Genomic DNA, 13,993 nt, shown 5'->3' on the forward strand with positions numbered 1-13,993 from the left:
ATCCTGGGAAGCCTCTGCTCCAGATTTCCACTGTTTCCTGGCTGTTTCATTTTAACCAAAACATTGTTGAGCCAATATATTATTTCATGAGTTTTTTTGGGCAAGGGTGGGTGTTACTGATATGTGGCTGAGGAGTCTGGTGGCAGAGAGCCACATCAGAAAACACACACACACACACACACACACACACACACACACACACACACACACAACCAAAAATGGATGTTGCAAGCAAGCTATTTGCACTCAGGAAGCACAGGAAGATGGACTTTCTTGGCAAACTGCTCAGTCAGATATGCAATTATGGCAATAGGCTAGACTCAAGGTACACATTTTCAGAAACAAACCATGGTATTTTTATTGGTTTGCTGTATTTTACCCATCACTGGGGGCTGGAGCAAAAGCACAGCAGGTAGGGCACTTGCCTTGCACGTGGCCAACACGGCCTACCGGAGTTCGATTCCTCCGCCCCTTTCGGAAAGCCTGGCAAACTACCGAGAGTATCTTGCCCACACGGCAGAGCCTGGCAAGCTACCCTTGATGTATTGGATATGTCAAACACAGTAACAACAAGTCTCACAATGGAGACATTACTGGGCCCACTTGAGCAAATCGATGAACAACGGGAGGACAGTGACAGTGACAGTGACCCATCATTAGAAAAGAATGGCATTGGAGTTGAATATACAGAGAGAAAATTAAAAATGAGCAGGAAGAAGACCATAAAACTACCTAGGCTGGTCTTCGGTGACTCCTGTTATGGATAGTGAGTGTCTGTTTACTGCATTCTACCAGATGATTATTCTCAGGCTAATTCATCTAACAAATTGCCAGTGGGTACATTTTCCACCATCATCATCAACAACAACAAAATGTAGTCTTCAGGAGAGAAGTGTTATCAATGGAATGGAGGTATCAAAAGTATATGTGAACTATCTGACTCCCCTTTTGTCACATGTAATTTGAATCCTTTTCTTTCAAGCTTCACTTAGTTGGATGCTGATCTCATGAAACGTATGGAAATTAATAGAAGAGATCCACCCACTTCTAAATATTCTAGATCAATATTTCTCAAGTTGTTTTTTGATAGGGAGCTTCCTTGCCCTACTGATTGGCTTCCTAGGTCTCATGCCATTCATCAAAACAATTTTCATCTGAGGCCCCTCTGTGGGCATATGGGGTCATCTGGCCCCTGGCTGGTAAATACTGCTCTAGATGATTGCAATGTAGTTTCTTGGGTTGCAACTAGCTCCTGTTGTTCTGGCTTACTTACCACTAAGAAAATATTTAGGGTATAAAATAATCAAATAAATTTTCAAATAAACTACAAGATTTAATCTGGCCACATAGGTAGCTAAATAGATATGCACATACAAACATGCCACACACACACACAGTCTACTAATTGAGGTTTACATTGTATGATACAATGTACTTGTATAAGTGTAGGATATGCTTTTTGGCACCAAACTTTTAGTTTTACAGAGACCAAAGATATATTGAAGAACTCATAGTTCATCTCTTTCTATATCACAGCTAAGAGAAACTGAGCTATTCCATCTGGATCATCAGTGATAATAGGCAGATAAATACCCAGTTTGAAGGTGCTAATTAAAGCCAGTCCAGTGATTCAGCTAGTAAGAGTAGAATACCTTTTTTTTGGAGGGGGAACTAATGATAGAGCAAATACTTTCCTTGTTGGACAGTGTATTGGGACCAGTTTTGGTTCCTGACATGTTCAAAATGTATGCCCACGTGCTGGTTTCAGAGAAAGGGGGCGGTCTTTGGTTATGCCAAATGCAAGACTGAGAGTTTACTCAAGAATAGAAATCTGAGGTGTTAAAGCAATTTCAACCCATTTAATGTCTGGATGCTGACAAATGCAATTTAGAAATGACTTTTCAACTGCCTCCTCTAGCAACAAGAGTTATTATCACATTGATTTTTAATGAATGTTATGGAACTTTCTTGCTTTAATGAGTAGGCAGATACAAATGGTAAATAAAATAATGATTAAAGCAATTAAAAGAGTGAAAGTGAGAAATAAAGTAATAACACTCCTAATGCTTTAGCCAAATCGGCAGATTTTGCTGACTTACTAAAAAAGATTCATTTATCTAGAGGTAAAAATGTTGAGAATATGAAGAAAACTACCCTTTGGTAAGAGGAACAAAGTCCATTAGTGGTGTTATTTGTTTAAAAATCTGTAGGCACCTGGTTCTCATTTGTCCTCTAGCTGAGAAACCAAAGACAACTTCTTTTTATTGCTTGTGGTCAAACAGCTAGTTCATTTCACCATGGGATGATCAAACGGCTAGCCTCCCCCGGCTTGAGGAGTTTTGCCTTTCACTCTTAACTTGTTCAATCATCATTAACTCTGAAAAATGTCACATTCCATTTGTGCAATGAAAATTTCACCACCAGTGACCGTTTGGGGGAAGTTTTTGTAGGTGAGGTCCTAAATCTTGCAAGCACCTCACACATTTTCAAGGTCATTTCCCTTGTTTCCTTGTTTAATGACAGTTGTCTAAGATGCTGGAGTCTCTATGTGGCCTGACATAGATGACTTTGAAGAAACCTCGGTATGGGGGTATGCTTCCTTGGTGAGAGGAAACACAGACACATTATCTGAGATGTGTGCTATGACTGCACACCTCCTCTCTTTTGTCACATATTATGCATAACTAAACACTGTGTTTTTTTTTTTTTATCTATTCACAATACAAGTCATTACCAGGAATGCCTACTAAAGCAGACGCTGGATGCAGCCCACTGAAAACAGGGTCTCTATTCTGGGAAGCCAGCTTCCCTGGAGAAGCTGCAACATCAATTTGGGGAGGCTCCAGAAAGTTTCTGGAAAGGAGAAACCGGCTTCTTTTTAACTTTTGCCACTAGGTTTGAGAAGTCTTCATCTCCTTTCGTAGTTAATTATATTTTTCCCCTCTGCAGAGAACTTCTGAAATGGAAATCCCAATGACTGTGGCATAGGGCCAACCCCCTGATGGGTACTCTAAAATATGAATTTCTGAAAGCCAATGTCAAGCAGCAAGACAGCTAAATTAAGAGGTCGCTTGATCCAGTGTCTTAAAAAAGCACCGTCTATTGGGGCAAGTCAAATAAATTTTGTGCCATTTGGCAAGCAAGTCACAGTTAAAACACAGTGATGAGTCCTGATGAAATTTTCAAGGTCAAAACTAAGAGAAAGCATATACAGACCTCTCCAGAGCCTAAAGGCTGAGGTGCAAACACACTAGTTTGAATCATCTCCAGACAGGGCTTCTTTTTCTAGCTCTAATTTAAGGCCAAACTTTTGCTGGCTAAATTAAGATTATTGCAGTTCTGGTTATGGGCACAGTATCTTTTGCCTTCCAGCTTGCTCTAGCTCATAATATCAGAAAGTTTGCTGTCCCAATATCCAGTTTTTGGAGGTGGACCTCTCCAGCAATGCTTGGGGAATAAGGACACTCCGACAGATACTTGATCCTATGGTGCAGGTCAATGCTAGGGCCTGAGGTATAGTTTTGATCAACATCAGCATATTGGAGGCCACCAGGGTTATATCTAGCAGTGCTTAGGGCTCAATATTTTATTGACTGATAGAACGTGGGAAAAGAGAGCAGGAAAGAATAATTTCATCCCAGTTTTCCCCTCTAATACAATACCAGACTCTGGGTCTAAAGAAGAATCTTGTTGTTCCCAAAGTATGAGTGAAAATGTCCTGCTATCATTTTGTTTTCAGCCCATACCTGGCAGTGCGTTGCTAGGGGTCACTCCTGGTGGTGCTCAGGGGACTAAGGGGAGCAAGGATCAAATTTGGGTCTCCTGCATGCAAAGCATATGCTCTATTCTCTTGTGCCATCTGCCATTTTAAATTAAATTAAAAACTATGTTTGTGTTTTAGGTCATACCCATTGGTGCTCAGGACTTACTCTTGGCTCTGTGCTCAAGGATCACCCCTGGGGGGATGTGGGGGACATATGAGGTGTTAGTGATTTAAACTAGGTTGACTGTGTGCAAGGCAAGCACCCTCCCCACAGCAGACAGGGGAAGACCTTTCCTGCCATTTTAATATTTGTGTTGACAGTACTGACTTTAAGAAAAGAGATCCTAATATGAATAGGTTATTAGCCAAAAAAAACAGCCATGTTTAATTTCCCAGGATTCTTCCCCCCCCACTGAAACCCTTGTACCTAGTACCCAGTATTATTCTAAGTGCTTTATAAACATTAACTCATTTAACTCTTTATAGTAATTCCAAGAGGTTAAAGTAACTTTCCTAAGGTTATAGAGCTGTTTAAACTGAGATAGTCTAAGAATATAGTCTTTAAACAGGATTAATTATTTAATTTTTTCCATGAAGGACTCTCAGAATATACAACCTTCATGCCAATTATCAGCTGCTTCATGATGGGCAGATGATGTTCACAGAGAAAAGTGTTTGATCTGTTTTCTCCATTTCACAAAGATAAAAAATGGTGATCAAATCTATAAAATTCCCTTTTCCCCCATGCTGATTTCCCTACTCTTACCTCCACCTCATGGAGGTCGCCTTTCTACTGATGGTTTTTGAGTAAGTCAGTGAGGGACTTTCGTATGTCTGTCTGTCTGTTTCTCCCTCTCTCTCTCTCTTACACACACACACACACACACACACACACACACACACACACACACACACAGAGTCACTACCGCATTCCAGTGACACTCCACAGGGTTTGGGATACTGGCATAGAAGCAGACATCACTTGCTCATTAGAGCTAAGTTTTCAGGACGTGCCCCAATTACTAACCTCCACTAATGGTCTGGGTTTGCGCTCCACTGCAAACCTATAGTGGCAGAGTTCACAGTAGCTGGTGTTTGAGGATGACAGCCAGTGCTCCAGGCAGCTCCGATGAATTGTCCCCAAGGTCCCAGTACATTCACATGGAGAAAGCAAGTCTTCTTGGCTGCTTCCCTCGTGGCAGATCCTGCACATGGGCCGGTCATTGAAGGGACTGCAAAAGAAGGAGGGATGGCTGTAGGTTACTGGGCTGGAGACTAGGGCCGTGTGCATAGTTCTCTGCTGTGTCCTTTGGATCTTCTCCACCAGGGACAACTGTTCAATAAAAACCTGCTTTAAATTGTTATGTACATTGGTCTTGGCAGTGGGGGTAACTTGCCAGGGTTTTTTTTTTTTCTTTTTATTAGTGAGACATCATGAGGTACAGTTGTAGACTTACAAATTTTTGTGCTTGGGTTTCAATTATACAATGACCAAATACCCATCCCTTCACCAGTGCCCATTTCCCACCACCACAGATCCCATTATCCCTCCCCCCAAACCCCCATCCCACCCTGCCTCTGTGGCAGGGCATTCCCTTTTGTTCTCTCTCTCTTATTGGGCGTATGGTTTGCAAAAGATTGCCAGGGTTTTTGAGCATGAAATTTTGCCGAAATGGAGAAATGGGGGTGTATTAAAGCAGCCACGTATGGCCCAAAGCCAGAGTAAGAAAAAATGAACAAGTTATTTTTGTCTTGAAAAAAGATGTTGCTCAAGCAACTATCAATTAAAATTAAAAAGAAAAAAAAAATCCTCGTGTGGCCCGAGAGATAGTACAGTGAGCAGGGTGTTTGCCTTGTATGTGGCTGACATGGGTTCAATCCCTAGCACCCCATATACAAGGCTCCCCTGAGCCTTGTAAGTAGTGATCCCTGAGCACAGAGACAGAAGCCCTGAGCCTACCAGATATAGCCCAGAACAAAGCAAACAAACAAACAAACAAAATCCTTTGTATAGGGGTGACCCAAAGTCCAAGGGGGAAAAGCGTCTGTGATCTCTTCTTAATAAGCTGTAGAGATAATACAGGGGTTAAAGGAGTTTCCTTATATGTGGCTGATTCTGGTTTGAGCCCCAGCACAACAAACAGTCCCTCAAACATTTCCAGTACTGATCCCTGAGCAAGAAGTAAGCCTTGAGCACTGCCAACATTGGCCCCACCACAAAAAAATAAAGCAAAAAAAAGAAATCCACGTTTGGGTATTGGGTTTGTGGCTAAACAATAACCTTTCAATATCAATATTGAAAACCACAATTTCCCAAAAGGGGGGGGGGGGAGAGAGAGAGAGAGAGAAGAATAGCACCTACCATAGAGGCAGACTGGGGGTAGGGGTGGGGGGTGATGGAAGGGAACCTGGGGACATTGGTGCTGGGAAATGTACACTGATAAAGGGATGGGTGTTGGAACACTGTATGACTGAAATCCTATCATGAATAACTTTGTAATAGTCTATCTCACAATGGGCTGGAGGATAGCACAGCGGGTAGGGCGTTTGCCTTGCAAGCGGCCAACATGGTCGACCCGAGTTCGATTCCCCCGCCCCTCTTGGAGAGCCTGGCAAGCTACCAAGAATATCTCGCTCTCACGGCAAAGCCTTGCAAGCTACCTGTGACGTATTCGATATGCCAAACACAGTAACAAGTCTCAGAATGTTACTGGACCTGCTCGAGCAAATCAATGAACAATGGGAGGACAGTGATACAGTGATCTCACAGTGATTCAATAAAAAATGTTAAAAAATTTTTAAAAAAAGCACATATTTTACATACGAGAGGTCGTGGGATTCCCAGAAACCTCCCTCCACAAATCACTTTACTGGGGCTAAGTTTGTAGCTCAATGGTGCATATCACATGTAACTTGCATGTGTGAGGCCCTGGCTTCCATCCTTGAAATAAAAATCCTATGTCAATAAGAACAGAAATTGTTTTGAAATGATACCAACTGTAGTTCCGAGACACAGCAGGTCCTTTATTCGAACCAGGCCAGGTCATGGATCTATATCCAGAGGGAACTTACTTTCATTGCTTTTTTTTTTTTTTAATAAGGAGGGGAATGAACTGACTGTCAGTGAATCCTGAAGCTGTCCCACAGTACCAGAACACAGAGCAGGGAGGAAGGGTGCACCTTGGGAGTTTTTCTGGGATGATCTCTGCGACACCAAAGATGCTAAAGCAAGTATGAGTGTGTCCTATGAAGGCTGCTTCAATGTAGCACTCCACTTTTGGTTTGGAAAAGTCTCTCCTGCATATTTCATGAGGGACACTGTGTAGGCTGGTGAGGCAGGTTTGGAAGCCCATCTGCCTGGCCTCAAGTACAAGTTTTGTGCCTTCCAGTCACCTAACTTTGGGTAAATATCCTGATGTCTGTACTTTGCTCTCTTCATTTCAGAAATGGACACAGTGAATGGTATCTTCCTCAGCTGGTGACTGTGAAGATGAGAAGAGTCCAGATGAGAAGTTTAGAACAAGGACCAATATGGAGTAAATGTCTTTACTTATGTCTTATGCTGGCAAGTGGGGAAGGATTCTTTCCCCACTTGCCAGCATAAGACCCACATGTTTTCAGGGGCTGGGGAAAAAAAGCTGAAAGAATAGACTTTTTTTCTTGTTATTCTTGGCATCGTCCATTCATATTGGACCATGTGTGAATAAAAACTCCAAATTCTTCTGCTGGTTTGCATTACTTCCTGGTAGAAGGAAATGTGAAAACGCCCCATCCCCCCCACTCCCCGCCCCCAAACACACAAGCTCACAGCTCTCAGTTATTTAAGTTCTGCAGCCTGTTTCTCTTGATGGAATGAGCTGTTTGATAGTTCAAGGATAAGGGATACACATGCAGTCCCTATTCTCAGTTCCGGAGGAGCAATGTGCTCATCACTATATTCCATGTCCTAACCAATTAGGTCATGTTAGAAGCTCTTAGAGAGGTGGAAAAAAAATACTGACTTTCCCCTCATTTCTTTTCTTTTTATGATCTGCACAGGTTGAGAACTGATGGCACATGACAAAGTTTACAACAGGCAGGGGTGTGTCCCTATCTGAAGGCCACCCCATTCAGACTGTGGTGGAGCAGGCAGTCCTGCTGCAGCTGTGTGTTGGAATATATAATGACCCCTGAGGGACTTGTCTGAATTGTAAGTGGTTAAGGTGTCAATGATGGACCCAGTAAATCGTTGTCAGAAATGTCAGTGTTAGGATGGGGAAGTAGTTCTGTACTTGTATATTTGCCTTGTGTGTGTAAGGCGCTGGGTTTGAACCCCAGCTAGAAATAAACTGAATTCCAAAAACTGTGAGTGCCAATGTATGGGGGCAAATTCTATATTGCTACACAGTTTACAGTTAGAGGGTAAAGTCCCACTTGCCTATTCTGAAAGGAAACTGGTGAAGCTAAGAAGCAACTACTGGCTGGGTAGTATGTGGCTCTCAGTCTGCTATTGGGCAACAACAGGAGGCCCCATGCCCCACCAAGGACCAACTGCTGGCCCAGAGAAACCCTCTTTGGATGGTCAGAGCCTCTAGCTTTGCTTTGGTTCATCACTCAAAGAAGACAACTTGTGGGGATTTTAACAATGACACTTCATAGAACAGATGTGAATTAATGATCACCGTAATGCCCAAGGGAAGCAAAGAAAGAACAACAGAAAAGGCCCCGAGTGGGATGTGCTAAAGAAGAGATTCTTCTGGAAGTAGCCCGGACAGGTCCGCCATCTGTGATGCACATTAGCAGGCTCAGCAGTAATGACCCTTCCAAAGTTAGCCTCACAAATCTAATGGCTTTGGCTCGGTCCTCTGAAAGCAGTTCCCTCCTTCATTCTATTCTAACTAGGAGTTTCCTTTGTTAGTGCCCAGAGACAACAAGAATGTAATTACTGTAGCAATGTCAAAATAACACATGTTAAAGCAAGCTACCCTGCTTCTTGTGGAACAGAATTCTTCCTGGACTGGCTCCTTGAAAGTGTGACTTTAAGTGGAAAACTCAAGAACATGAATTATAGTTTTAAAACCCATTGCTATAGAAACAGCGACTACTAAACTTGTGGTCTTTCTTTTACCCAGGACTCCTCTCACCTGACAAAAAAAGACTTGAGCACTAATTATTACCCCTTTAGCATTTTCCCTCTGACAAAGAATCCTTTGGCCCAATTAAAGATTCAGTTCTTGAAACTGGGATTCTACCTCTGGGTGGCAAGAGTCCGCACTACTGTTGACAGCAGCTGCCCGTCCTTGGCTGAAACTTGCATGACATACTGCGGCTGCCCATTCACTAGGCTGCCACAATCCTCCACAGTCTTCACCACAGGCGCAGCCGAGCTGGTGCAGTCTGGCAGCACTTCGGGCAGGTGACTGCAGCGGCTGGTTGTCATGGTAACAGACAGCAATTACTCCGCTAATGGCTTCCACATTCATACAGGATTTCCATCTAAGAGAGATCAAAAAACAGTTTACTTGGACTAGGTGGTTAACAGACAAGGGAGAATTATAGGCCACCAACATCATCATGTCATTATTTAATATAAATAACAGGGGTAGTCTAAGCGTGCCACATTATCTTGCCACCGCTTAGCACGCCTGTAAGAGTGTGGGCACACATGCATGCGCATGCGTGCGCGCGCACACACACACACACACACACACACAAAATAGTGGATGCAGTTCTAAACAAGACAGCTAGCATGTCAGGGTACATAACATTAAGGAACCTTGCTCTCTAAGAAGGGCGGGAATGATGGCTCTGAAGCCGGATCTGACGACAAGATAAGCAATTCTCCCGCTCAGGCCTGGAGAAGCAATAAGTCTTTGTTGACACTCTCTGAAACTTACTAGATTCATTATTAAAACTGTTCCCAACTACTCTTTCTTGTAAGCAATCTATTCTCCATGCAGCTTCATTTGGAGATACTAAGATTAAAAAAAGAGAAAGGAAAAACAAAAATGATTTTGACCCAGCAGTCCCTTCCAGAACACAATTTGCCAAATATGAATCATTCAATTCATGTATTACCTTTCTGACTTTTGCTATATCTGTGTCCTCTAATACAATTATCTACTTAATATATCTTGAAAATAAACTTCCTTTCAAAGTTAACCTGTTTTAGCCTTGCCTTAAGCAAAGTTATTCATGAAGCAATGAGCTTGCTTAGCCTGTTGTAGTTTTTTCCTAATAGGCATTATAATAAAGACCTTAGCACTAAGTTTTTGACTGTTTGAGTACCATCTACAGTCCAGGGGCCCTGATAATTACAGAGAAATATACAGGACAATGCAAGACACGATGAATGAGATCTCCATCACCCATTAAAAGGAATCCATTTTTAACAAGGGACTTACCTCCCTGACATAGTCTATCATACAGACTTCAAGGAATTCAGATCCCAGTCCCTATGGGATCAAAATGTTCAAAATGTTCATATCCAATGGAGTGAGGAAATAATAGTCTGCATGTGATATGAAAAAAATAGAGGCCATTGGAGAAACTAATAGGAGGAATGATTTATGTGTAAAGGTGAGATGACAGTTTCATGGGCCACATGGGCCATTTCTGCCCAGTGTGAGTTCCTGAGCTCCACACCGTCTGGGCTCATCGGGCAACAGGATCAGTTGACAGCTGAGTTCATGTCAATAACCAGTCTGGGTGGTCAAGGCCACAAGTCTAAACAACCCCCTCTTCCAATCCCCAGAGGATTTTTTGAATTCCTCAAACGGTTGCTTTTTCCCTAGATATATGTGACTCTACTTTGTACTTTTCCTTTGACTCTTTAAGGCCTGGAATTCAGGAACTTCCCAGCTTCTAGAACAATGTGCATCAAGTGGGTGTTTTGGGGAGGAAATGTTCCCAGATGAGTTGGACCTAACTCTTTTCCTGCTCACAGTACATGGCAAGCCAGTCTGATTGTAGGGGACAACTGGATATGGACAGGATCCTCTCCTGTGTTGAGGTGTCTGGCTTGTCACGTTCCACATGTTCCCTTTATTGTCCTTCTTGGTTGTCACCAGTCCTCTCAGGGTTCATGGTCACCTGGCCTCTTCCTGGAGCCCTTAAGTACCAAGGAATGTAGACGGGACTACAGGGGTAGCTCAAGTCTGAGACCTGATGGGAGGCAGAGGCCCGTCTGTTCCTTTTATGTCATGATTAGGACTTTGGCGACAATAGATGCTGAGAATTCATGAGCACAGAAAGCTGACAGAATTTTGCTTATTAAGAAGTTTTCTGTTCTTTTTTTCACATTCAGTGGTATTTAGGAGTTAGTCCTGGCTCTGCACTCAGGAATCACACCTAATCGGCTCTGGAGGCCACGTGCAAGGCAAGTGCTCTACCTTTGTACTATCTTTTAAGTCCCATCTCTTATATTTTACAATGCAAGAAGTATACTTGCTATAAAAAGTTTGACAAGCACAAAGAAAACAATAAACTCACTCATAATTCCACCACTCAGATAACCACCATACACTGTACTGGATATCTTTTAAATTTTTTTTTGCAGAGTTATCAGGGGAGCTGATTTGTAGCTGAGGCCAGAGAGATCTATTTTATTTTTATTTTTAATTAAAAAAAACTGAGTTATAGTGGCTTTCAGACCACAGAACAAAGGATCTTCAAAGACTGTCTTCTAAAAAAATGTGCCTAATCCCTCTCTCCTGGCCTGCCCTCATAAAACCTCATTGACATGATTTTAAATTCTCACAGTCACAAAATGTAACTTCCTGGCACAGTTCTTTTGCTTCACAAGGCAACCATAGATTAAGAGCCAGGGGTGTGTTGGCAGCAAAAGCAGACACAGTGACCTTCTTGCTGCATGGAATCATTATGTCTGCTTGCACTCTAAGAGTCTATTTTTGGGTTTTGCATAACTCCAACTCAGAAGGCCAAATACTCCCTCCCTATACTTGATGGAACTGGAAGGAGGTAGGGAAGATGCACAGAGTGTGAAAATGAGATTGGGACTAGTTAGTCTACCTTCAGTGAAGGAAAACATCATTCAGGCACCTAATGTCCTCAAGTTCATTCACTTATAACCTAGATTAATCCGTCATCAAAGTCAGTGGTTTGAAATATGACATAAATCTGCAATTAAAAAATAAGGTTTAGGGTGGGATGGGGGTATGGGGGGTGGGAGGGATACTGGGATTCGTGGTGGTGGGAAATGGGCACCGGTGGAGGGATGGGTATTTGATCATTGTATAACTGAAACCCAAACACAAAAATTTGTATGTCTGCAACTGTACCTCATGATGTCTCACTAATAAAAAAAATAAAAAAATAAGGTTTATTATTTTTTCTATTCCTGTAATTTCACTTTTTGATGATATATAATATATAGCTAACTCTTGAGCAACATGGATTTGATTTATGTGGGTATACTTCCATCTGGATCTGGATCTTTTTCCTTGTGTGTGGATTCATTGCTTCAACTGGCAGTGAGGTGTGTGTGTGTGTGTGTGTGTGTGTGTGTGTGTGTGTGTTGGTGGTGGTGTGGAGGGGAAGTGGGTGACTTTCTCCCCACCTTGTTTAAGGGGAAACTATATTTTTTGTCTCAAGGGTAAAATGCTATCAGCCATCTGATAACATCATTCTATTCTTGATGGATGTTAGGCACCAAGCTGGGGCTAAGGGGAAAAAAGATACTTCTGCCTGGCCTTTTTCTGCACACAAGCCCTGGCTCTATCACTTGTGCTACCTTACAGAAGCTTACATCCAACTTCTGACTTGACTGACATACTAGTCTAGTCCAGCACTCACAAAACAGTGCTCCAGCATAGCTAGTAAACACCCATACCATACCAGGACATTGCAATGTGAATGTCCTTCTATGCAGGTTTAGGAAGGACATTGACCCTCTTAATAGAGCACAATGCAAACTGAAAAACTGGGTGGGAGGAAATATACCCCTTTTAACAAGGTGATGAAGGTTGAATTGTCTCCAGCCTCAGAGGGCTGAATCACTGACTCAAGTGGAGAAAGAGAGAAAACACATTTACCCAATTCTACATCCAAAGGAAGCCCACGAGCCTCTCTGCAGGCAGAGACAGGAGCGGCCTTCAGGCTGCAGGCACCAATTGGCAAGCACATGTGGCACCTGGGGCAGTGACAAATGGCCCACTGTATTTTCCTGTCTCATTCAGAGCCACCTGGGAAAACAGCAGGCTGCAGCAGGGGATGCTAGAAAGAGCTGAGCTGTCGGTTTTTCAGTCTAGCACATGGATCTTTCTGCAAAAATTCGAGCACCATTCAACTGTGTTCTTATCCATACCACTGCCTCTTCATCCTTCAAGGATTCTGTTGACTTCTCAGGATAATGACACAACACTGGGAAAGAGTGGCATCAGTGTAAAGGAGACATTTCCCAATGGTGCTGGGAGGATGGATGGATACTTTATAGGTTAGGCTTGACACCTTGTATAGTTTCTTTCTCAGGGGAACAAAACATGATCTGGACAAATTCAGCTGTGCACTGTGGGAAAGTGAGAATAGGTGGATAAGAGGGAGAGAATCAAAAAGGATGCAGGGTCTGAACAGAAGTCAGAGCAGATGATTGTTAAAGTAAAAAGGCCAGTCTGTTAAATTGTGTCTACTAAAGGCTTGAACACTGGTTTTATGAAATCAAACACCCAACCAGGCTGCCATGATAATATGATGTGTGTCTGAACACACATAATTGGTAAATGAGTTCCAAAGGAACATATCTGGCATCATGAGGATGTATCCAGTGGATGTGGGGAAAGTTGGGACCCAAACTGCTGACCTTGCAGTCCTCTTGCCACAGCAGTCCTCACAACCTCCATGAAGATCATGGAGTTACAGGGAGTAAGCTCTGTCTCTAGAGACAGGACACCCAAATCTATGTTCTCCCCTCAATACCAACAACTCACCAGAGTAAATGACTTAGCCTCCCAGACTTTGCTGAGATTTCCTGACTAATTAATATTTGGATACTAGCTAGTATTTCCTGAGCCGAACTTACTTGGTTATTAGTAAGGTCTAATGTAAGACTGGGCTGGAGCGATAGCAAAGTGGGTAAGGCTTTGCCTTGCAAGTGGCCAACATGGCTGACCCGAGTTCAATTCTTCCGCCCCTCTTGGAAAGCCCAGCAAGCTACCGAGAGTATCTCACCTGCATGGAAAAGCATGGCAAGCTACCCGTGACGTATTCAATATGCCAAACACAGTTAATAATTGT

The 13,993-nt window shown here is 42.7% G+C and overlaps 1 protein-coding gene across 1 annotated transcript in view; it reads right to left on the reverse strand.

Annotated features, from left to right (window-relative positions):
* MARCHF3 (membrane associated ring-CH-type finger 3) overlaps window positions 1-13,993 on the reverse strand; it is a 177,633-nt gene that overhangs the window by 36,667 nt on the left and 126,973 nt on the right. The window contains exons 2-3 of the mRNA XM_056124354.1: window positions 8,995-9,238; window positions 4,791-4,995 (exon numbers count right to left, since the gene is read on the reverse strand). Coding sequence (XP_055980329.1) covers window positions 4,791-4,995; window positions 8,995-9,182 — 393 coding nt within the window. The 5' untranslated portion in view covers window positions 9,183-9,238. The remainder of the gene's footprint in view (window positions 1-4,790; window positions 4,996-8,994; window positions 9,239-13,993) is intronic.

The sequence above is a fragment of the Sorex fumeus genome, unplaced genomic scaffold (genome assembly GCF_029834395.1).
Source record: "Sorex fumeus unplaced genomic scaffold, SorFum_2.1 ptg000051l, whole genome shotgun sequence".
Taxonomy (NCBI): domain Eukaryota; kingdom Metazoa; phylum Chordata; class Mammalia; order Eulipotyphla; family Soricidae; genus Sorex; species Sorex fumeus.